A 26,328-nucleotide genomic window follows, 5' to 3' on the forward strand; every position below is an offset into this window, starting at 1 on the left:
GTACTTTGGATTATTCTGAATCTTCTTCTTAAAGTAGTGTGCTAAAGCATCTTAGGTAGCTCTTCTATTCTGAAAAGCTGACAAACAAGTGTGATTTATATTCAAAGTCTTAATTTTGAATCTCTGGCTTTTCTCATCTTCAGATATCAAACACTCAAAGGGACATCCAACATCACACACATATCTCAATCTGGTAGTGTCACTTTATCAACTTGAAGGCCTTTCTTATTAGCAATAGAGTAAAAACTCATAACTCTCTTAGCCTCTTTAAGATTTTTAAAGCACGTACCTTTTTTCAACTCTAAGAACATGTCCAGTTGGTCATTGACTTCTCTATGCTTTTCCTTTCTAAAAAATTTCAACTCTTCACTATCATAATCACTAAGAACGGGCTCATTATTATCCTCTTCCTCTGATTCAGCATCAGTTCCTATTCCTACCTCCTCTTCATCCAAACTAGGTTGATTAACAAGAAAGATGTTTGAAGCTGCAACACTAGCTTCACCCTCATCTGCAGCAAATAGTTGAAGCGCCCTCATCTACAGAAAATAGAAAATTCATAACATTTCTTTGAAATGCACAAAATTGAGATAACAGTTGTGCAAGAATCTGAAATAAATAAAAAACCTTTAAAATAATACAACAAATGGATACCAAATCGTAAAAAACTTACATCTCAATTCCATGTTTAGCTTAATCGAGACACGACGACTTCATAAAAAGTCTTAAAGTCAGAATATAAAAAATATAACAATAAAGAGAAAATCGTAGAATTTCACCGTCACCAAAATTATAAAAACCTTAACTTGATAGTACAATAAAATCCAAAACTAATTAGTTGTATAAACAAACATAAAAAACAACAAAAACTTATAAAATGTGTTCATATTCATTAGATCGGGTAGGATTTCAAAATACACTAAACCCTAAGATTACATGAATACTACATAACTTACTTGAATACTATAGATTGATGAGCGTAGAAGGTAAATCGGAGTTGAGTTTAGACTTCTTCACTGCAACTTTCGTCAAAACTTGTGTTATCAAGATTGCATTCAGTAGTTTGATTGTGAAATTAGGTTTTTGCTCTCAAAATCCTTAAATCGTGGTTCATTTTTAAGAAGATGAACTGTTGTTGTGAATAATTTCTCCCCTTTACTTGTTATGTTTGGGTCGGGTTGTTGGAAATTAGATTGCGTGGATACTTAGGTGAAAATTAGATTGGGTTTTGAAAATAATTAGATTTTACTTAATTAAATTTCAAATCAATGACGAGCTGTCATGTGTTAAAGTCGAAGCCTAATCAGATGTCTATTAATTAGAAGGGTATTTGTGAGCCATATAGATGGATGGAAGGACATTTTAGCTCCCAAAGATAGATGAAAGGTATTTTAGAGCCATTTCTAGTAGTTCAAAGGTATTTTTGATCCTTTTCCGTATTTAAAAATAATTAGATGAGATATATAGACTAAGTTCTGTGAGTTTAATTTGTGTATAGTAGGAGTTGATTGAAGATATAGCAAACTGTGATGTAGTTTTGATGGACTGTTAGGTAATCAGTGAAAGCTGTTTAATTTGTTAACCAAAAAAATGAGAGTAATTCATAGCTATATACAAATATTTAAAACTTATTAAGATAACAAACCTCGGTTGTTTATTTATTAACTTGAACTTCATCCCCCAATAAAATAGTACCGATTAGAACAACTACAACATATCCAGTGTATTTTTACATAGTGAGGTCTGAAGAGGGTAGAGTGTACGCTGACCATACTACTACCTCAGGTGAAGTAGAGAGACTGTTTCCGATAGACCCCGGGCTTAGGATCGATAGCAGTATAACAAACACAAAACATAAATAAATATAAACTAGTACATTATCATGCAAGCCAAACTAACACCGCTAGCCACAAGATAATACTATAGCCACAAGATAATATTAAAAATTATCTATCCGAAATCATAGACATCACTCAACACCATGAACAAGAAATTTCAGACACAAATAAAGAACGCTCTCCTACTGTTACCGATGCACTCCCACCCTCAACTTGAGCACTCCCCCTACTGATGATACATGTACCAACTTGAGCACACCTCAACGAATTTCACGAGATATTTATTACCTCTCATCAATGATAAGTAAGTATATAGATAGATTACGTGAGATATATAGACTACGTTCTGTGAGTTTGTGTTTAGGAGTTGACTGAAGATATAGCAGACCGTGATGTAGTTTTGCTGGACTATTAGGTAATCAATGAAAGCTGTTTGTTACCCACAAAAATGAGAGTAATTCATAGCTATACGAATATTTAAAAACTTATTAAGATTATAAACCTCAATAATTTATTTATTAATTTGAACTTATTTATTAATTTGAACTTCATCCCCCTTAAATAGTACTGACTACTGATGATATATGTATCAACTTGAGCATAGATTGATGAATTTCACGAGATATTTATTACGTTTCATAATAATAACTATCAAGTAATTCTATCCATTAAATTAAATCAAATGAAAAAAATCACTTATTAAATTTTATATTTACTATTTAAATTTAAGAACTCATGATTGTGAACTATCCTCCGTTGTAATAGTAGTAGTATTGATTACGTAGACTGTTGATGGAGAGAGTAGTTAATATAACAGTCAAACCATGACACGTAGCTAATGCATATCTACGTAATGATCAGAGGTTTATATCGTCGCCTTTTTTCAGTCCATTTCAGAATTCCCATTCATTGAATTCTCTCATTCATCACTTGATATTTATGGAGTGAATTTGGTTTAATTTCTTTCAGTATGGAGTAACTCATTTTCACTTAAATTGGTTTCTTAGAATTCTTTTTGTATAGGAAATTTTGTGTTTAGAGTTGAAAGATCCACAAGTAAGAGAATTTGTAGCACATGCGGATGAAATTTCTAACGACAATCTTTTGATAACATTTTTTTAGAATATATATAAAGGGATGAAGAAAATTGGAAGGAATTAGATAAGTACTACTTAAATAGAAGATCAACTTATATGATGGAGGTTTCAATACTTCACACGTGACCTATTCTGATTCACCCTATCTTTTAACATTTCTCATTGTGGGTATTTATTTATCTTTATAATTTTAATATATTTAAATAAAAAATTTTAATAAAAAAATTGCATATGTTTTCTAGGATTCATCCGAAATCTAGCATGAGTTCAACATATATTATTTTAATATGTATTTAGATAATTTAAGCTGTTAACTATTGTAATTTATAATATTTTTTATGTATTTTTCAAAATAATATACATTATTTTTCTTGTCCAATTTTTTGTTGCTTTGATAGTCAATTATATTTTAAAAATAATTTAATTTTTTAATTATTGTGATTTATAATATTTTTCTTCTAACCAATTTCAGTGACACTAATATAATTTCAAGAGCCGATCAAATATTTTATCTCTTTTAAATTTTTAAGTTGTTGATTATTGTGATTTCTAGTATTTTTATGTAATTTTTTTGAAATTTATAACATATTAATTTTTTTTTAGATATTTTAAGTTGCTTACAATTGTAATTTACAATACTTTTTATGTAATTTTTGAATAATATATGTTACTCTCCTTATTCAGAGTTTTGTGTCGACAATAGCCAATTATATTTTTAAAATAATTTAAATTTTTGATCATTGTGATTTATAATATTTTTTATGTATTTTTCAAATTAATATACATTACTTTTCTTGACCAATTTTTTGTTGCATTGATAGTCAATTATATTTTAAAAATAATTTATTTTTTTAATTATTGTGATTTATAATACTTTTCTTCTAATCCAATTTCAGTGACACTAATATAATTTCAAGAGCCGATCAAATATTTTATATCTTTTAAATTTTTAAGTTGTTAATTATTGTGATTTCTAGTATTTTTCATGTAATTTTTTTGAAATATATAACATATTAATTTTTTTTAGATATTTTAAGTGGATTACAATTGTAATTTATAATACTTTTTATGTAATTTTTGAATAATATATGTTACTCTCCTTGTTCAGAGTTTTGTGTCGACAATAGCGAATTATATTTTTTAAATAATTTAAATTTTTTATCATTGTGATTTATAATATTTTTTCTATCTCAACTTATGTGGCACAATGCTTAAATGACCATAATAATTAATTAGGGGTAATATAGTAAAATCACGACTGAAGCAGTTGAAGCAGAAATCAGTCAATTTTTTTTTAAAAGAAATTGTTAATTATTGTTATTTATAGTACTTTTTATTTCATTTCCAAATAATATATGTTGTTTTATATCTTCTTCTGACCCGTCTCAATTTATGTGGCACTAATATAATTTTGATAGTAAATCAAATATTTTATGTTGACATATCATTTTGTTATTCTTATTTTTCTAATACATAAATGACTTATAATAAGGAGTAATATAGTAAAATCATCGTTCGAAAGACGAAAATTTAATTTAAAACATTAAGAGTTAATTTTGTATTTTATGTCTATTTTATTTTTCATGAAATATTATTTATTTTCTTAATACCTAGATGACTCATAATAATTAATTAAGAGCGACTGATTATGTTATTACTATAAAAAATAATATAATTTTATCATATCCAATAGTAATCATCTATAATTTACTGAAATAGTATATTAATTAAATACGGGATGCTATATTTGCATATGCAAAATATGATATTATTAAACATTATTGGATAGTGCATTATATTTATCTTTCACAATAATAAAATTTTACTATATATTTTTTTAACTTAATACATATTGATCCAACACAAATTCTAAGAAAATATTCATTAGAAATTTATTTTATTAAATTAAATTTATTATTTTTTTTAAATTTCAATTTAAGTTTAAATATTAGTATTTCTATATAAGAAAAAAATATTTTTAAAATTTAAATTTACTAAAATAAATAAATAAATAAAAAGATTAATTTTCTATGTAAAAGTCAATTAAAATAATAAAATTGATTTACTTTAAATATTTAGTTGCAATTAATTAAGATAATTTTTTATTTTGTCATGATTTATGCTGCACCGATAAAATTTTGAGAGTTGAATAGAACTTTTATCTATTTTTAAAAAAGTATTTTAACTTGTTAATTATTGTGATTTATAATAATTTTTACGTAATTATCAAATAATATATTTACTCCTTGTGTCTCAATTTATGTGACTTCGATACAATTTTGAGAGTTAACTAAAATTTTTATATATCTTTTAAATATTTTAAATTGTTAATTATTATGATTTGCAGTACTTTTTTTTAATCTCAATTTGTGTGACATTGCTAAAATAATGAGAGTCAATAAAATTTCTATATGTGGTAACAAATTATTGTGATTTGTGGTAACAAATTAGTTTTGAACTTGATAGCTAATTAAATAAATAAAAAAAATTACTTCCAATATGTAGCTAGAGTTAATTAATATAAATTAATAGAATATATTAAATATTTAAATTATTATGATGAAACAATGAAATTATTATATATTGGGGCATGATATGTAATTAAGTGAGAGTGGAGGAATTTTTTTGGTAAGAGTCAATAAAATTTTTGTATGTCTTTTAAATATTTTAAGTTATTAATTATTGTAATTTGTGGTAACAAATTAGTTTTGAACATGATAGATAATTAAATAAATAAAAAAATTTACTTTCAATATGTAGTTATAGTTAATTAATATAAATTAATAGAATATATTAAATATTTAAATCATTGTAATGAAATAATAAAATTATTATATATTGGGACATGATATATAATTAAATGGAAGTAGTTGATTTTTTTATAATTGCAAGAGGTGGTCGAAACCACCTCTTCTATATAATAGAAAAGAAATATAGTATATATTATAAAAACACAAGTCATTTAAAAAATAAAATTTAAGTACATATGTAAGACTCCAATATATGAAAAAATGTAAAGTGAATTGAACTTTTTGCCCTTCATTAAAAGACTCTGCTTTAGATAAAATTGTCTTTTCACTATGTTTTTTAATATTTAAGAGTTAAAAATTAATTAAATATATTTATGATAAAACTTTCATTGTTTGAATTCATTCAAATTTAGTCCTTAAATCTTTCCTTATTTGAATTATATACCATAAAACTAAGTAATATATCATATTTGTAAGGAAAAAAGATAGCAACATCACGTTAGAATTTCCTTTAACTTAAAATTGTAATTAATTAACAAATTAATAAAATTTTAAATGACAAAGTCACGCTATAATTGTAAGAAAATAAAGTCACGTTAACCAAGTCATATAACTATTAAATAAAATTGCAATTATATTTTAAGTTATTTTACTATTACAGAAGACAAATCAACTAAATTTTGGTAATTAGACTTTTCCTTAAACTATTAGTTAATTCTAATTTTTCTATAGAAAAGTGATTTGAAACTCTTTTTAAACAAAATTGTCTTTTCACTATTTTTTTAATTTATTATTTAATTATTTTTTATTATATTAACTAGACTTCCTAAAATATATAGGACTTCTATTTTGATATCTCTATTAATATATTATTTTGTTATTGTTTACAAGTGGTAGATGAGTGTCGGACGATTTTGAAAAAAAATTTGTGTGTAAGATTAGATTTAATTGTATTATTTTGATGTCTCTATCATTGTATTGTTTTGTTGCAATTTACAGATAATAGATGAATGTTGATCGATTTTTAAAAATATTTTTGATAAAGATTAGATTTAATAAATAAATTTTTCATTTTTACATACCCAAAAGATATTAAATTTAATTATTATATTTATCTTTATTATTTAAATAAATATCTTATTTAATATAATTTTTAAACTCATTAAAATAAGATATACACGCGAGATACGTACACCTGGACTAGTACAGGAAAAAGTCATTTTATTACTGTAGAATTTAACCTACTTGTTAGTAAGATTGATATGGTTGCAGCACAATTTAGTTGTTCAGTTTGTACTTTGTAGTGTTACACCTTGGGTCATGCACTACTTGACACATGCATTAGTTACGTTTATTTGCTTGATATATAGTTTGATACTTTGAATAAACATGATTAAAAGTATGGTCCCACATAGTAGTAATATATCTATATGTATTTCCAGAATCATCTTGAAAAAACTGGAAGTTTAGTGAGATGATTTTTTGGAATCATCTTGAAAAAACTGGAAGTTTAGTGAGATGATTTTTTTTTTCAAAATGAGGGCAAAGAAATGAGAAATAATTGAGGGAAATCAAACTTTCACAAAAAAAAAAACAAAATTTAAATAGTTTCATGAGATTGATTAATTATTCTTATGAATCTACGGAAGGTTTAGGGAAGAAGAAAATGTTGAAAAGGACTGATCAATCGACATGATATTTCATACTAATTAATTTGATACCATTGATCGACACGTAGCTGTTTCATTTTCAAAAATATTTCCATCCATTGAATTGTGACTCATCAATCATCATTAGATATTTGTGATTCGTTTTCACTTAAAATTAAAACTCTTCTTCCACTTCGCAACTTTGCATGCGTTACACGTACACTGAGTAGTAGTTGTTTGTGCCATACTTTGAACAACCATATGACTATACAAAATGTTTGGACCACACAAGACATGTAGGAGTACATATGTAGTAAACTAGCAGTACACTACTTTCCACATTTGTTTGGCCAACGTACCATGAGTATTTTGCATAATCATGTTAAGTACGTAGTCGGCAGTGCTATATATGAAACTTTTTTTTTTTTAAAAAAAAAGAGAGTTGGAAAGTCAAAAATAAAATTCTAGGTGACCAATATATATATTGACATTATTGTCCTAAAGAATATTGGAAAAGTATATACTTTCATAACGTTCATGTAATTAATGGTCGGTGTCCATGGTCTTTTGAGTTATTGATTATGCCACATTTTTCTTTGGAGTTATTCATTTTTTTTAGGATAATGTTTTGTATTATTTCAAATTCAAAATCTGCATTTAGCTATAAAATTTTAAATTTAAAAAGGTGTTTCAAAACTATTTTTCAATTCATTCACTGCTAAAAAACGCGAATATGCAATGGAAAACACTGACAAACTAAAATCGAGGGACAAAATAAAGTCCATCATTTTTCTTTATAGAAAATCAACGTAACATTCGTAAAAATGCACAAAAACTATAAAAGAGAAATTGATTTATCTTTAATTTTTCATTTTTTTAAAATGAAAATCAATATTACGAAAGTGTCGAACTGCAATTGAAGAGTATAAATAAAAATAGTAAAAATATTTCATCAAAAAGCCCGAGTGATCTAGTGCTAGAATAGTTCAACGTCATGATAAATAATTGGGTTTGATCTTAAGATACTTCATATATTTATATTTTTTCTGAAAAACCGACAGATCAGTTCAGTTTTTCTATCTTGTTATACTGATTTTTTAAAAAAACTGATATTTGTAAATTTAAGAAAAAATATTTACCAGATAGGCGAAATGCCTACTTATAGTTTGTTTGTGTAAAGCTTTCGGGAGGTCAAATATGCTCTTTTTTTTTTTTTTTTTTTTTAAAAAAAGTAGGTGTTTGTCAAACTTTTTAGGAGGAAATAAGTTATTTAAGTGAGTTTTTAGAACTTAAAAAAATATCTTTTGATCAAACGCTAATTGCTACTAAAAACATATGCTAGACCCTCAAATTAATTAGAGAATACTAAAATTGTTATAAATTTTCCAAGAGTGCTAGCTTATAAACAACATGTCATTGTCTTAAAGCTATCGAGGGGCAGTGTGCACCCTGTTCCATGTCAATTCTTACATTATTGGACACTTTACAGATGTATCAAGTACCAAAAATCTTCAACTAATTAAATCGGGTACACTTTTCTTCCAAAAAAGAAAAAAGAAAAAAGAAAAAAGAAAAAAGAGAGATCGAGATAGTATGAAGTCCCTCATTTAATGCAATAGGATGATTGAAATCCTTCATTCTTATATAGAGATTTCGAATTTGAGAATAAGAAATCTAAATAAAGAAATTTCACCTTAATAAATAATAGGCCAAATAATATTTCGAAGCAACGCAGCTTTAATTTGTTTTGGACTTTAGGTCAGGACCAGATTTTAGATATTGGGGAATCGAATTCATATCTGTACATATTTTGTTGGATTGAAACTTGTCTATTCTGTTGTTTCCAAATTTAAAACTTATGTCTTTTTGTATGTAATGGGGTCCCTTTTCCAACGTGCTTTCCCTATTTTTCAAACAATATATAAATCGTGACTTTATATTATAAAATATGATATTAGATAATATTCTAACACAGTTCAGAACATTGGTCATATGATAAAGTGAGATAGACCACACAAGTGAAAGTATTTGCCACCAACATAAATGGTCCATAGTTTTCGAATAATTAAAGATACAAACATATATTATTGATAACTCCGTGCTCAAATTATTGGTTTTTCTTTTAGGTAAATGATAGACTATATAAATAACGATGTATTACACGTACATTGCTGAAAGACATTACTCCAAAGTCCAAATGAACAATTAGGTAAAGTCGAGAAGGATTATCTAGAAAGATGATCAATTAGGGTAAAAATTTATACTCATTATATGTCTACACTAAATTGATGCAAACTTATATCGCACTTAAGTAACTTAATGAACTAAACGTAAATATTAATGAATTACCACATTTAATTTAAGTGATAGTTATGTATATTCATACACATAATATGTGTTCACTAGTTAATTTATTATAAACATCCGATATATATATATATATATTTTTGCCGATGATTAATTAGTTCATCAAAACGAAGATCTACGAACTAATTATCGTTTCAATTAGGTAAATATCCCTAACAAATTCCAATATGATATCAATATTCAACCAAATGGGACCTGAATACTATGATAGTGGCCCTTTGGAAGTCAAAGCCTGTGCAATTAAAAAGTTACTATAATATATTAGTGTAATTGTCATCTTACAGTCATCAATAAAAGTGATAACAATAACAATTAGTGATCGTCTCATTGATAGTTAAAAAAAGATTTAAGGGGGTCCTTAAAGGGTTAGTTTGTAGTTTAATCTAGTATAGTCTAAACTAGAAAACCAAACTCTACCAATGAGGTTCCAACTTCCAATAGATGAAACAGGTAACAGTAGCTATTTTAACGTCCGGTAGTTAGGGGTGTGCAAAAATTGATTTAATTGATAAATTGAATTTAAAATTTTTTATTTTTTTTCGATATTGAGTTATTGAGTTAACAATTTTTAATTGTTTTCCTAAAAAAAATTTATTGGAGTATCGGACGGTTCCCGCAACGTATATATGAACAAAAGAAAATAGGAGAAAGCAAAAAAATCATTTTTTTATAGGTTAAATAAAAAATCGAAATGTTAAAGATTAAAAATCGATAATGAATATCTTATATATTTGGTTATCGATTTAGGTTATTTACAAATCGAAAATCAATAAACCAAATCGAGAAAATATTGAACTGAACTGCATCAACCGATATTGCTAGCCACTATGTTAAAAGTTATTACTTTAGCAATTTCTTTTATACGGATTTTTATTTGATACCCCATTAAAATATAGAACAATTCCAACAAATACTATTAAAATTCAAAAAATTAACAAGTGAAATTCAAGGAAAGATTCATAAGATTAATGAAGTTGAAAAATTTGTTGTAGTTTCAAAATTAATGGAGAATTTTTGAGGTTCAAAAATATAAATTCAAAATGAAATAAGAAAAATTCGTGGAGTTCAAAAATTAGTTGAAGATTCAAATCCAAATAAGGATACAAGGCGATTTAAAAATTGTAGTAGGAGTTTTGAAACCAAAGAAGGATTCATGAGGTTTAAATTTTCATAAATTCAAAGCTAAGGAATGATTCATATGTAGAATTAAAAATTTGTTAGATTTTCAAAATTAAAAAATGATTAATATATGGGGTTCAAACTTTAGCTCAAAATCTAAGTTATAAAATTTAGGGGCTGGAAATTTTGCTAGAGTTTTAAAATTACAATTATGAAGTTGAAAAATTTGTCGGAGAACTTTCAAAGCAGGTCACTCTTAATCCTACAGTGAATTCAGATGCTACACTAGGAACTAATGAAAGTCGTATCGCTTTTATATCTAAGTCTGAAACAAGTGAAAAAAACTTTGGGAACTTGCTTCAGTCCATAAAGAGCTTTGTGAAGTCGACAAACATATCCTGAATGAGCGGTATCCAGAAAATTAGGAAGTTGAGACGTATAGACCTCTTCCTCAAGAATTTTGTGTAAAAAAGCATTACAGACCTTTAGTTGCTTAAGAACCCAATTATATGTGCAAGCGAGAAAAAGAATAATATTGAGAGTTGTTGGTTTGACAACAAAATATGAAGATATTAAAAAAGTAAATACCTGCCAAGAATTTTTTTTTATAAATTCAATATCAAGATACGACTGAAAGGGTTCAAAAAATGGAGTAAAATTTTATTGGAGTTTCAAATCAAAGAAAGATTCTTTGTAAATTCAAAATCAACTAACGATTCAGAGAGTTAAAGATGAAATTTTAAAACCAAGGAATGATCCATAGGATTGAAAAAATAAATAAATAAATCACAGTGTTTAAACCTTTATAAGTTCAAAATTGAAGTAGGATTCATATGGTTCAAAATTGATCTTTTTGGAGTTTTAAAATTAAAGAATTATACATCAAAAGCGATTTATAAAATTCAAATCTTTCTAAGCTCTTTCATTTTTATTTTTTTTTGTTAAAATAGGATTACTTTTGTCCAAAATTTATTCTCGCATTAAACTACTGATTACTTTTTCGATCACTTTTTAAATAGGCTGAACTATAATATAGTATTACTATATATATAATCCTTTAATTTTTTTCATTACAGTAAATTTAGTTTGTAGTGTTATCACAGAAATCTTCATATGAAAATTTAATTATCATTTTTAGAACTATATGATATAATAAATTTGGTGAAGCTTTCTTTGTTTAAGAAAAACATAGACATTTTGATTATGCATTTGTAACAAGGACACATGATTAGTATAATCAATGGAGTAAGAACAACGCCTCTTTTGGTTTCTCTTACTTTGGGGATAATTAAGTAGGTGATTAGTCAATTGTCAATATTCCCACGTGAGGGAAGCATTTGGATTAGTGCAATAAAAAGTGTTTATTTTGCAGGTAATAAAACTCATTAGCAGATAAGACATCCATTATTTAGTATTAGCATATACTCTTGAACAAGGCCAAGGGGCAAGACATATATATGTCCCATAATAAAAGAACATTTTTGTTTTCCGTCCGATACCTGCATTGGAGCCCCAACTAATTCAGGTCGCGCGTTGCAAGACTCATTTTGGGGGTATCGCTTTCAACGGAATTTTATTCATGCCCAGGGCTCGAACCCGAGACCTCTGGTTAAGGATGAAAGAGTCCCATCACTGCACCATAACCCATGTTGGTCATAATAAAAGAACCAATGCGCTACTCCAGCACTATTATAGCCATAAAACACTATAATAATGTCACAACAAGATTATAATGTACTGATAAGTATTTCATCAAATATCAATATGAGTATCGGACGCCGATAAAAAAAGAATTTCCTCAACAAGTCAGGCATTAACACCAGCACTCAAATCTAACTTTGGCCATACTGCCCAATCTCAACAACTAAGAATCCTCCTGCTCATTCCACCTAGGAGCATATATGTTTCAAGGTAGAATAATAGTTTTAACTTAAATACTACTAATGTAAGTCTTTTTAAAATTCTATTGTCTCATTTTTATGTGTTAGTACTATATAACATGCAACTTGCTTTATTAAAAATAATGAATTTTCATTTTCAATGAACAATTACTCGTAACAATAATTTGGTCACTTACATGTAAACTAAAAGGAGATTCAATGAAATTGATTTGTACAACAATTCATTTAATTATTTCACAAGAGTACGGTTGTACGAAGTTTTTTTTTTTCCCCAGTAATCTAACTTATCTACAAGATTAATTATTATATAATCACACTAACGCACAAATTATGAATTATGTGTTAGCTTAATTTGAAAAACATTAGAATATAAAAGTCCTATCCTAGCGTGGACTTAAAAGGACCACAACTTGATAAAGTCGCATTACTTTCTGGCATGCATAATTAAGCATATAATTAGTGCATAACAAGCCAAAAGAAAATTCTGCCAACATGCTAATATAATCGATATTAAATTTTCACAATTTCTTCTTATATTTATTAAATTACTTAATAAAAATTCTAGCTTTGTCACGTAGATCGATGAGGAAATTAAAAACCAAAAAAAAGTTAGCATTCGGCGCCATATAAAATGCAAACATGCTCTCCAAATAATTGTCGTTACATTACCACTAACTACCACATTAATATATGACAAATAAACCCCTTCTGGAAAGTAACTTCACCGGTAATAACAATAATAATATTAGTAATTATTACTTTATTACTACTATATTAATTTACTCTTAACCCTTCGTTTTTAAATATTATATTCTTCTATAATAAGTTTAATTTTCTCTCTCTCTATCTCTATAACTGAGTTAATTCCTCAAAATGTCATTAAACTTGTATAAATATTCCACTAAAGTAGCTTTTGTTTTATTTAGGACAATATTGTCACTGAACTATGCACTTCTTTCCATTATAAGGTAAAATTAAAAAATTGTTAAGAATATATTTGGAGAACCATAAATAAAGTGAAATTAGATGTAATTACATAATCCAATTCTCAATTAGGAATAGAGAATTAGGTGCAATTACATGATGTAATTACAAAGTTACATTTTATTTCTTTTTTTTATTTTAATTTCTTTTTCTTTTAATTTTATTTTTTATTTCTATTATTTTAATTTTTTTCTATTTTTACATTATCTATTTGTCATCTCTTTTCTTCTCATTTTCCAACCTTTACTTCTTATGATTCAATATAATTACTCGTATTTTTTTCTTCATTTAGCGCATTATTGCATTTTTATTCCAGTGTTTGAATTAAAGTAGTATTTCATTATTGAATGAGATGACTTATGCGTTTTGCTTTCTTTTGAATTATTTACTCGTTGAAATTTTATATAAGAGTATTGTGTTTTTTTCTTGAATTTTCAATTCGTGTTTTGTTTTATGTTTCAATGTATTTATTTTAGTACTATAGACTTGTTATTTTATATTACATGTCACTTCAATTTGTCGAGTTAATTTTCCAAATTGTCATTGAACTTATACAAACATTCCACTAAAGTAATTTTTGTTAATTTCTTTTAGGAAAATATTGTCATTAAATTATTTACATCTTTTCAAAATAAGGTGAAACTAAAAAATAGTTAAGGACATATTTGAAAAGCCATAAAAAAATTGAAATTATATGTTATTAGACAATTTGCAGTGACATGCAATATGAAATAACATGTCTATAATATTAAAACAAATAAACCGAAACATAAATTCAAAATTCAAGAGAAAAACATAATACTCTTGTATAAAATTCCAACGAGTAAATATAATTCAGAAGAACGAAAAACACATAAGTCTATAATCTCATTCAATAATAAAATACTATTTTAATTCAAACACTAAAATAAAAATTATAAAAATTCAATAATATGCTAAATAAAGAAAAAAATGAGTAATTATATTGAATCATAAGAAGTAAAGTTGAAAAATGAGAAGAAAAAAGACGAAAGATAAATAATGTAAAAAAAAAGTAAAATAAAAAAAAAATTAAAATAATAAAAAGAAAAAAGAAATTAAAAAAAATAAAATATTAAATTTTATTTTAAAAAAAGAAATAAAAGATAACTTTATAATTACATTACGTAATTACACCTAATTCTCTATTCCTAATTAAAAATTGGACTATGTAATTATATTTAATTTTACTTTTTTTGTGATTATTGAAACATATCCTTTAACAATTTGTTAGTTTTACATTTCAATGATAATATTATTCTAAAAAAATAAAAAGTTATGAAATATTTATACAAGTTGAATGAGATTTTGAAGAATTAGCTCTCTACAACTACAATTGCTTATCAACATTTCAACTGTACGTTGAAGATTGAAGAACCTTCCTTTTTTTTTTTTTTTCCTCAACTCTTTTTTATACCCATTTTCTCTCTCTTTGTTGTCTTTGTCAATATTATTTTTCTTCCTCAAATTTTTCCAGATTGAAATTTGTCAGCTGATTCTCTGGGTTTTGCTTAATTTAGCTAAATCTTTTTTTTTTTTTATTTTTAATAGTGGGGTTAATTTTTTCATTTTTGAATCAGCATCCAGAAAGTAGGAGCACCCATCTACTTGGTTTTTCCATTTGATGGAAAATTTTGGGTCATCTGTTAAGAGCAAGGTATAATTTTCGATAATATAAACTGGGTCTATTGATTTTAGATTTTTTTCGATCATAGTTGTTGGTGAGCTGCGATACAATTCAATTCAAGATTTGATTTTGGAGTATTTAATACAAATTGAGTTGAATTGGATTTCTTGAATTTTCATGATTCTGGAATTTGGTGATTTGGGGTTGGTTTTTAGCTGCTCTGCTATCGACCCACTTGTGCATAATTTGAATTTTTGAGCTTAGTGCTCTTGGTAAAGTTGCTGTCGTGGTGTTCCAAGGAGGTTATGGGTTCAAGCCGTGTAAATAGTGAGATTGCCTACAATAGAATCTTGTGGTCTGGCCCTTTTTTCTGGACCTACGCATAATGAAAGCTTTAGTGGACCTGACCTAGCTACTGCCCTTTTTAGTGTGAATTTGATTAAAATTATTTGGACAAGTTGGGTTTTGTTTATAATGTTCCTTTTGCTTTGTTAAATGTGGTTTACAATTCTTTACTCCAATATTACGTGAATTAGAAGTTTGTGGTTCATCTTCCTTTTTGGTTCCACTTTCAAGAGAAGAAAAAGGTTACTTTTTTGTGACTTCTTTTGTCATTGGGTACAAAGCCGCCAACTTGTTTGAAAAATTTGTCCAAGTTCATTATGGAAGGAGGAATTTTAAGTTTTTTGTTATGGTGATTATTTATGAGGTAGAAAACACCCAAGTTTGGTAATGTAGAAAAACCAATGCACCTGTCACTTTTCATGCATTTCTTGTGATCTCTTTTTTTTCCTCTTTCTTTTTACTGTATGTTTGTAACTATACTTACATAAATATTCTTTTCTTATGATGCAGAAATTACTAGAGAAATTGAACTATTGCCTGATTTACTGATTATAAAACAAGGGTAAGCTTCTTAGTTTTTTTTCCTTCTTAGGCTCTTATATATTCAGTTTAGACACCTTTTTGACTTGACAGATGGTTCTAGTAGTAGTTTATAGGATAGTACTCGTGAGCAGCCAACTGTATGGTGGTTGCTCATTTATTGTGATTTTCACTTTATGACTAGTTTCCAGCCTAGTCATCCAATTTCTCTTGTGATGATTTTGCAGGGTTATTCATGTTAAAAAAAAATTCCTAAATGTGTTCACAATAGAGGTCATTATTTTTGTCTTATGACCATTTTGTGATTTATGGTAGTGTTGTGGCGGATACGAGAAAGTTTTAGGATATGGGATGCTTTGTTTCGACGCCGCAGGAGACTGGTGGGAATAGAAGGCGGCCAGGAAACATTGGCGAGGTGTCTGTATTTGTTCCAGGATTGCGTATCCCTAAGCCAGTTGATTTCTCTCTTGCACTTGGTGATCACTTGTCGAAAACCCTGGTGGAGCGCCTTTCCGCTCTCAGAACCAGAATAGTGGTTATGGCAGGGCAAGAAGCTCCCACAATTACAAGGACGAGAAGGAAAACTGCTACTCAGCATGGTGAGTTGTAGAGAAGCTGCAGGCACATCTTTTGGAATTTGGCTATGTTCTTGTTTCTTTCCTCATATGTAGATGTGATGCATAGCAGCTATTTCTTGCAGGAGGTTCAACCCTTGCTGATCTTTTGCAGGCTCTCGAAGATTATTTGCCTGTTCTTTTGGGGCTAGTTAAAGATGGTACATACTTTGGCTGCTATCTCGTTAGCATTTGCACTTTGTTGATTTTAGTTGTGAGATGTTGCTTTCTTGGCCATTTTCAGGCAGCACATTACAACATAAAGTGCAATTTATTTGGGTCAATCAGGAGGATGATGCAGAGGTCAGACTAGAAATATATTTTCTTTTTTGCTTTGTTTTCATGTTTAGTCTTCTATCTGGTTTTGCCACCATGAGGGAGAACTTTTTTATTTGTCAAAATATTTCAGGAAACTGCAATGTTTAGTGCTTGGTATGAAGTACTGTCTGTTTTGCACTTGATGGCGACACTATCTTTATCGCAAGCTAACTTGCTGCTTCTTCCTAGAACATCTCTCGATGGTTATTCGCCGAAGGTATCTGAAGGTGGGTATTTTTCCCATGTTTAACTTTGCAGGTCCCGTAAGTATCATGATGTGTTCTTTTAATTTATAACACTCGTTTCTTGGCAAAGCCTCTAAATTGATCTTTCTATTTCCTCATTTTGTCTTTAACATCTGACAGAGAGCAGGAGATCTTCTGTTGATGTTTTCCTTAAGGCTGCTGGATATCTTGATTGTGCGGTTCGAAACGTTCTTCCCCAGTTGCCAGCCGAACAAAGGTTTTTATACCAATGCAATTCAAATCCATGGCTTGTCAGGAGTTAGATTTTCACTATTATTTGCTTTGTATCTAGGAGAAATCTGCCAGTAGACCTCGCTGAAGGAGTTCTGCGAGCATTGTGCCTCCAAGCACTAGGGCAGGTAATAGCATATTCAGAGCCTATCTTGTTTTGGTTGCATATCTTAAAATTTTAAATGTCCAAATTACACCAATATTTTCTCCATGCTCTACTGAATATTCTCTCTTCTTGCATCAGTGAGTATCCAATGATATCTAAGATTATTATGGGTGAATTTGGACGATGTAATTATATGAAGCAAATTGATATGCTTCTACTGATGACCTTTTTGCTTCTCTTTACTTGACTATCATTTTGTTAACATCCCTGAAAAGTCGGTAACATTCAAATAGTGCATCCAAGACACTGCAATAGTCAGTGACATTCAGATAGTGCATCCATGACACTGCAATTGCTGTATGATTAGTCAGGAATTGCTATGTTAATGAACAGGATTTTTAGATAGCCTATGGCAATATGATTCAGATTTGCTGAAGAAGAAAAGATTGTTTTCATGGATTGGATCAATAAATATTGGGGACTGAAACATGAAATATTCACGCATGGTTAACGCTATTTGTGCCGTCTTTTTAATCTCGATATCCTAATTTTTGTGAGATCCCGGCTTTTACTTTGGTTGTTAGTGTCAAGAATGGACCTTGGGTCTAACTCAACCTCCAAAGCTAGCTCTAGAGGTGAGGATTACCCAAGTCCAGGTAAGCAAACCACTAGTCCATTCCCTAATCAATGTGGGACTTTTACCCACTCTAACACCTCCCTCTCACACCCAGGCCTAACTGGCACTGGCGCGTGGACCGGGAGCCCAAAACGGGAATGGACGTGGGACTTGTGGGTTGTGGGCCCACCACGCTAGTGGTTTGCTTATATGGACTTGGGTAATCCTCACCTCTTGAGCTAGCTTTTGAGGTTGAGTTAGGCCCAAGGTCCATTTCTTGACATGGTATCAAAGCCAGGTCCATTCCCGTTTTGGGCTCCCGGTCCACGCGCCAGTGCCAGTTGGGCCTGGGCGTGAGAGGGAGTGTTAGAGTGGGTAAAAGTCCCACATTGGTTGGGGAATGGACTAGTGGTTTGCTTATATGGACTTAGGTAATCCTCACCTCTTGAGCTAACTTTTGAGGTTGAGTTAGGCCCAAGGTCCATTTCTTGACAGTTAGTTGAGCTTGAGTCCTTCATGCCTGTTACCTATGCTTTCAAGGGATTGAAGCATACTCTAATGTGCAAGATATGTGTTTAGTATCTAGAGACAGCAAAAACAATCTTACCTATGCTTTCAAAGGATGGAAGCATACTCGAATGCACACTAATTAACGAAGTGCAAGATATGTGTTTAGCATCTAGAGGCAGCAAAACCAATCTATTTTTCAAAGATTTGTTGTTGTAACTGTGAACAATTGTGAAAGGGATCATCTAGATATATGCTTAATAGCTCAATGCAGTGAAACCACACTATTTGGAAAATTTTCTGTTATAGAAACGTGCATAATAGTGAAGGGAATATCTGGATATGAGTTACCTAAATTCAGCAGACTTCCATGCATTTGGCCATTTTGATTATGTCCAGTTAGTTCTTATATCATCCTGTCCTTGAGCACAATACATATGCTTGTTATTTTGGCTGTAATATGGTGGTGTTTTCCATTTGCTCTTCGTGCTAATAGTTATTTTTGAATGAAGATTTTAGTTGTTGCATATCTGGTTGAGAAATGTGTATTATTTGGATTAAATTTTCTTCCTTATCTGATGCATCTGTCACTGTGGTCCTAGGCTGTTGATATTCAACTTGGACTTGCAATTGACAGTACTAAAGCAACACTGGCTGTCAAAAGAAGGCTTGCATGTGAGATGGTAAAATACTGGCAGCAGGTACTGAATACTCATCCCAAAGCATACTCAACTACTTTGTTTGATAGAGGATTATATGGATCCTAGTCCTTGGTCCTTTTAAACTCCTTCCCCTAACATAATAATGGAAAGAGGAAATAAAGCTGAGTTACTCCATTTTTATGGAACATTTCTTTGTTGTCGCAAGTTTGTGTCTGAGATGTCAACTGCTTTTTTTTTTTTTGTTACCACGCAGGCTCAAGATAACATCATGAACCTTCCATTATCAAATGGTTGGGGAGAAAAGCATAGGCTTTTCGTTAAATGGAAATATATTGAAGCCAAGGTATCTTGTGATTCTCTTTCCTTTGTTTACTTCTTTATTCCGATATTTAGTAGCTATATCAACAACACGAGGTAGCAAAATTATAGGCCAAAGTGTTACTTGATTTAACTTATTGAAGAATGAAGACTCCTTCGGCACAAAACTTTTCCTCTATAACATAAACATTTGTTTGAGTGATCCATGCAAAGATGACATACCTGAACAGACTTAGTCCATGGCAACGCCCATTTGGATTTGGGGATTAGTGCACTGAGCATAAAGATTAGAATATTCAGTCTACAATTGTCATTCAGGGACATAAGATCAGTTCTTGTATAACAAACAGGTGTCAATATAGAATAAGGAACTCAAGAGTATCTTCTTCGCCTGTGAGAGTGATGTTTATGTGTTACTAGGTGTAGAAATATATTCAGCTTGTCTATTCATTATCCAATATGCTACTTTGTCAAGAGATAAAACACACAAGACCCAAAAACACTAACCAGAAAATGACCTACAGCTGAACTGGGGTCATAGTGATGCAAATGTCAATATGTTGTGTAATCCACCCAAATTTCATGCCATAGATTCTTTTATTTTACCTTTTCATTCAATCAAGTTGGCCTGGGTCTTCTGAGAGGATGTAATCGATAGAGGTTCTTACATATGTTCAAAATGGACTTTTGTATTATTTCTCTCAATATCCCGATGCTTCAGAAGTTGCTGATTTTAATAACCCTGCTGAATGCTCTTAGAATTTGACATTTGATGTTAGGGATCCGAAACTCGTATTTTCTTGTTCTTCTTGTGAACAACCTTGTAGATAACTAATAGTGCACGTTTTGTTGGCTACCTCGATTTGCAAGTGATCGTCCCCTTTAAACTGATAATTTTATGCGGTCTTTGGCTCTTATAAGGCTAAATGCTTATAGGTTGAAGAAACCTAAAATTCTCTTAATTATGTCTTGGAATCGGTATTTATAGCATATATCAAGTATTATTCTTCAGCATCACCCTGCTATAGCAAGAAAATTTTTGTCTGTACTCCATTTTCACTGTATTGATTCAAATTTTGTCAGAGATTTAGGGGTTTTGGAGTCTAAGAATGAGAGTATCTGGTCAGATATATAAGTTTAAAGTTCTTCTGCTATTTAATTGATTCTAATGCGACTACCTTCCCATATATATTGGAATATTCACTGGCGTAGATACTTCCTTATCCTGCGGACACATTCAGGGACTCTTGTTCTGAGTTCTTTGTTGTACCGGACAACTCTCCAACTTCCATCAGCGAACTTTGTTTTCAATCAAGAGAAGGTCGTAGTTCTCAATATTCACCGATTAGTGATGCAAGAATTGTCCGTCTGAAAACTTCACATATAACAACTTTGTAATCCATGTATTCATGCCGGTCTTTGCAAAGTTTCTGCAGCTTCTTTGCCTTCTAAAGCTTTTGCTTGTGGTGGAGTCCCACATCGGTGGGTTAAAGGGTCCCTTATATGGTCTTGGGCAATCCTCCCCTCATGAGCTAGCTTTTGAGGTTGAGTTAGGCTCAAGGTCCATTTCTTTATGATGGTATCAGAGATAGGCCCACCCAACTCATTGTTTCCGATGTTGGGCCCCCCGTCTTATATTGTCCACGCTCCAGATGTCCAGCCCTGGGCGTGCGGGGGGTGTTGGAGTCCCACATCGGTGGGTTAAAGGGTCCTTGGTCTCCTTATATGGTCTTGGGCAATCCTCCCCTCATGAGCTAGCTTTTGGGGTGTGAGTTAGGCCCAAGACCAATTTTAACAAAATGCAAACACCAATTCTTTGCCTTAGAAGCTTCTTAGAAGTCCTGTTGCAAGGAGTGACATCTGTTGTTGATTGTCCTTGTGCAAGAGCCTGTTGTTGTTGTGATGCCAAAAGAAATTGATTTTGGTTCTGTATATTGTGCGTTTGCACCTGCAAACCTATGCTTGGCCTCAAATGGTCAATTACAGTTAACGGCCAACCCTTCAATGGTAAACCAGTAACACCTTGATGTAAGCCTGCACCATCGAGTCCTGACTTCGACTGTAGAATAGCCTGACCATAAATTGATGAAGGATCCATGGGTAAAGATTTCTGAGAACCACTCAAGTTAACATCCGTTTTAATATCCGCTGTCATCTGAGGGCGCCCTTGCATTTGCTGCAATGCTGCAGACATGCTCCCCGAATTACCTTGGACCAACTGTCGTTGATGATTAGATGCAGAATTAAGAAGAGCCATTCTATTGGGATCGATAAGAGGTGAAGCTGTCTTTGAGTCCAAGGAATCAGGGTGCTTCATTTGTTCCTTGTACATTTTCATGGCCAAAACAGTGGCAGATGGTTGCCCCATCATGCCTTTAGAGTTTATAGCATTTATAGGACCACCAAGGGAGGGATTTTTGATCCCTTCGCTGTAACTGGGCATTTCGTTGTTTCATGAGTTGCAACTGCTAGATCTGTAGTTGTTGTTGATGCTCCCTTGCTTTCATCTGCTGCGTCTCTATGTATGCTGCTGAGTTTTGTTTTTGCAGATGATCGTTTCATGCCCGAGCTGATTGCACTTAGTGCACTTAGCATCACGCCTCTCCCAACACTTGAAAGGTGCATGTTCGAGCTTGCCGCAGTGCTTACAAGGAGGGTAGTTTCCATTGAAACCACCTATTTTGTTTTTGTTTTTGTTGTTGTGCGCTGCACTTTCTTCATCAGTTGGTTGGTACTTATTCTTATTCTTCTTCTTGCTCATAGAACGTTCATCATCGTGATGCTTGGCTGGTAAGGCACCTTCGACAGCTTATCCTTGTCTCATAACACGCCGTTGCTCTTGCGCTTGAAAAGCACTTAAGAGCTCTGCAAGTGTGATCTTAGACAAGTCCTTAGTATTTTCTAAGGTTGTTATGGTAGCCTCAAATATTTCAGGTACCATTACTAGGATTTTTTCAACGATCCTTGAATCATTGAAAGTGGAACCCAACAATCTGATGCGATTTGCTAAATTAAGAAGTCTGTCAGAGTACTCTTTTATGGTTTCACTTTCTTTCATCTTTTGCAGCTCAAACTCACGTACCAGATTCATCACTTGCATTCCTTGAATCCTTTCATCTCCTTCATACTCAATCTTGAGATAATTCCATACCTCTTTCGCTGATTGCGGAGACATGATACGAGTTAAGATATTAGATGAAACTGCAGTAAATAAGCATGCCATTGCCTTTGATTTCCTAGTTTTCCTCTCTTTGTGAGTTTTAATCTGAGCCACCGTGGGATTGTTCGGCAAGGGAGATCTCGTATTCATTTTCAACAGTTTCCCAGAGATCCAAAGCTTGCAGATATATCCGCATTCTAACTGCCCAGATTTGATAACTTTCTCCATCGAAAGTTGGTGGTGCCATTGAAGAAAAATTTGTTTCTCCATTCATGGTATCCACCGGATCAGATTGATGCACACACTCACAGGTCCCTTAAAATTAAAGCTCTGATACCAATTGTTGGTTTGAAAACCGTTAAAAGGGAAATAACAGGAATTCAATTCAAAAGCTAGACGCTAAAATAGAGATGGAGTTTGAAGAAGAGAATATGCAGAGAGGTTGATTATTTTCTTGTAAAAGCCTACGTCAAATTGATCATCAACTTAGCAACTTAAATAGTTGCTATTACAACTAAAAATAGGACAAAGAAACAACCTATTTCTACCAAAATTATAATAACTAATTAGTTTCCTATCAAAGATAGGACTCCTAATTTAACTAGGATTGTACGTAAAATAACTGCTGCTGGAGAAAAAAGAAAAAAAACAGTTGCATTCTTAAAGCAACTTTCAACAGCTTGTTTCCCCTCAAGTTTATGCATGACACATGAAATTCTGTGTAGGCTTCAGCATACTATTATCATGGTCTAATCCTCGACGAAGGAAACACAGAAAAATCTCATGGAATGGCGGTAGCTGCCCTGCAGGCAGCAGATGAGTATCTGAAAGAAAGTAAGAAGGCGTGTGAAGCTTTCAATGCAGCCGTTCCTCTATCCAGGTAAACTTTGGACTATCGATTTATTGTTTTCTCCCCGTATTTTTCTTCTACTCCCTGTACTTCGTATATTTCGTTATTTTTCTTTCCATGCAGTGAAAGAACTTATTTTGGAAAAGAAAAAAGTGTAAAGCTACTTGTAACTTCGCTAAAGATCAATTATGAAACCAAATCTATAATAGAGATCAGAGCTATTAAGATTTTAGAACATTGGGAAACCATCTATATTTAATTCTTCTTTAGTTATCAAATTTGATTAGAAAATAACTCTTCCAATTAGATATGTTAGTGCAGAGTTTCAGTTATGGCATTCATCCAGTGGCTCAGATGATAGAACAGTTCTTCAGTTTAGTGTCACTTTAGGACGTCCAATGGGTGTCCTGCATTTGGTCTTGTTATTCATCAGTTTTTTGTTATATCCTGGTTATCTCTCTTTCTTATCCTCTGTGTTTCCATCATCTTGGGCACATCTTTGTGCGACGTCGTTTTCAACAAAACCTCTAAAATATCACTTCAAATGGTAATCAGATATCCTTGGATGTGGTTTCTCAAGATGTCACTGTATCTAAAGCTAGTGTTGTTTAAATTTCAGTGTACATGATGAAGCACTGTTATGAATAGCTTCTAGACCTAATTGGATGACTTTACCATGTAAAGGCTCATACTAACTTGTAGAACTGTCTAGTGCTCAAAATTTGTCATACTGGGAAACATCATATTTTCGGTTGAGCAACTTCTACCTCCTTTGATATATGCTGTACTGAGATTTCACCAGAAACATCTGGATTTAGAAACTGCATTAGGCCATGTTTTGGCCTACCTTATCCTCTCTTTTCTGCCTGTCTGACTTCCATCTGCCAATCCAGAAATCCTCCACTCTGGGGAACGATGAAGTATCTCGCCGAGAAAATCCCAAAGGACACTTCAAGCAAGGTTCGGATCAACAGGGACTTGTACTCTTATGAAAAGTAAGTTTTCTTTTTTTGGCTTTGCAGATATGATGCTTCGCTACAGAATTGCTTATCTGAAGTAGACTGCTAAAGTTCGATATTGGTTTTGAGAGACAGCATGCTCTCCTTGTATTTATTTTGAATTTGGGTTGACATATTACAAGATAGCTTCTTGATTTTGATAGGTATAAAATTGTCATAGTACGATAAACCTTGTTGCTGCAACACCAACTAAACCAACCCTTTTGAGCCAAAAATAAGAATTAAAAAATAAAAAGACTAAACCATCCCCACCCACTTAAAAACCAATTACGAAAATGAGGAGAAATGGATGAGTGTCATATATTAGTGTCTCTGGGGAAGTGTGTTAAATGAAATAGCTAATGTACTCCCTCCGTTCACTTTTACTTGTCACATTTTCATTTGGCTCACCCGTTAAGCAAACAATTATTAACATGGCTGTTTTACCATAGTACCCTTATTAATTGATGGTTACTATTGGTCTTCAAATTAGTTTGGAAAATAAACAATTAAATGCTAAGGGTAAAATAAGAAAAATTAGGTTGTCTTTTCTTGATATGTCAAAAATGACGAGGCAAAGTGAGTGAGATGTAATTTTGAATGGAGGGAGCATGTTTTAAGCTTTAATCAAAGGGTTCCCATACTGGAAAAATACTTATAGCGGAAGGATTGCTGTAGGATCATGGAGACGGCTCCAACACTGCCAGACTTTGCATTGGCGCTCAAACCCGATGAATATCAACTTCCTCATGTGGATGCATCTTGGGATGATGAAGCTTGCAGGCAGGGGACAGTTTAACCCAAACAAGATTGAAGTGTGACCTATTCGACTTATCAGATTTCAGACTCTGGAAAATCCAGGCTGGTCGAAAATGCAGGATGACTCTAGTCGCATCTCCAAGATATCCAACTCTTGCTATTCACTGAAGGTCCCCTCTTTGCTGCACCTCTAGTTGAATACAATCTCCATCTATCCAGTAAATTGAATCTCTATTTTCTTTTCCCTATCAGATGTATAGTCAACCCGGTGAATGAGTTCTGTACAAGTCGCTTTGCTTTTGTTTGTAATCTTTGAACTACAGGAAAAAGGGATGTATTTCTTTGTCAGCCTACCAAAATAATTTATGGTTCCACTTGTCCACCAATCTGAAGCCATAACAATTGTGCAAGTTGTTTGATAGAAAATGCTTTTCTATAAAATCCACAATTTGTGTCTATGAAGAAGCTTATTAGCAAAGAACCTATTTGTATCTGTATTTTCTTCAATTCCAATTTCTGACTTGTAAGTGTATAAAATGCCAACTGCTCTCTGGAAACTATTCAAATGCCAGATTTCTTCGGCAATGAGCCTATAACAAAGAACTTCAGATCTTGAAGAATTAGAAGTTTTTTTTTACACTATGCTTGAAACTAGGATTGAGAAAAGCCACTTTGTTCCCTGTTTAAATTCTTTGGCAACAATGAAGAA

The 26,328-nt window shown here is 31.2% G+C and overlaps 1 protein-coding gene across 4 annotated transcripts; it reads left to right on the forward strand.

Moving 5' to 3' along the window:
* The first annotated feature begins 14,970 nt into the window (after positions 1 to 14,970).
* LOC107862739 lies at positions 14,971 to 26,077 on the forward strand. 4 transcript variants are annotated; one of them, XM_016708385.2, is made up of 14 exons: positions 14,971 to 15,080; positions 15,304 to 15,380; positions 16,206 to 16,257; positions 16,551 to 16,834; positions 16,936 to 17,010; positions 17,094 to 17,152; positions 17,259 to 17,394; positions 17,533 to 17,629; positions 17,705 to 17,771; positions 19,475 to 19,573; positions 19,788 to 19,877; positions 23,738 to 23,892; positions 24,756 to 24,857; positions 25,539 to 26,077. In XM_016708385.2, exons 4-14 carry the CDS (start codon positions 16,582 to 16,584, stop codon positions 25,657 to 25,659), a joined length of 1,254 nt encoding a protein of 417 aa, XP_016563871.1. In that variant the 5' UTR covers positions 14,971 to 15,080; positions 15,304 to 15,380; positions 16,206 to 16,257; positions 16,551 to 16,581; the 3' UTR covers positions 25,660 to 26,077. The 4 variants fall into 4 exon arrangements, with proteins under 4 accessions (XP_016563871.1, XP_047265569.1, XP_016563872.1 ...); XM_047409613.1 differs by having other exon boundaries at positions 15,049 to 15,380; XM_016708386.2 differs by lacking the exons at positions 14,971 to 15,080; positions 15,304 to 15,380 and adding an exon at positions 15,811 to 16,059.
* Positions 26,078 to 26,328: the final 251 nt, after the last annotated feature.

This window comes from Capsicum annuum, chromosome 3 (assembly GCF_002878395.1).
Source record: "Capsicum annuum cultivar UCD-10X-F1 chromosome 3, UCD10Xv1.1, whole genome shotgun sequence".
Lineage (NCBI taxonomy): Eukaryota > Viridiplantae > Streptophyta > Magnoliopsida > Solanales > Solanaceae > Capsicum > Capsicum annuum.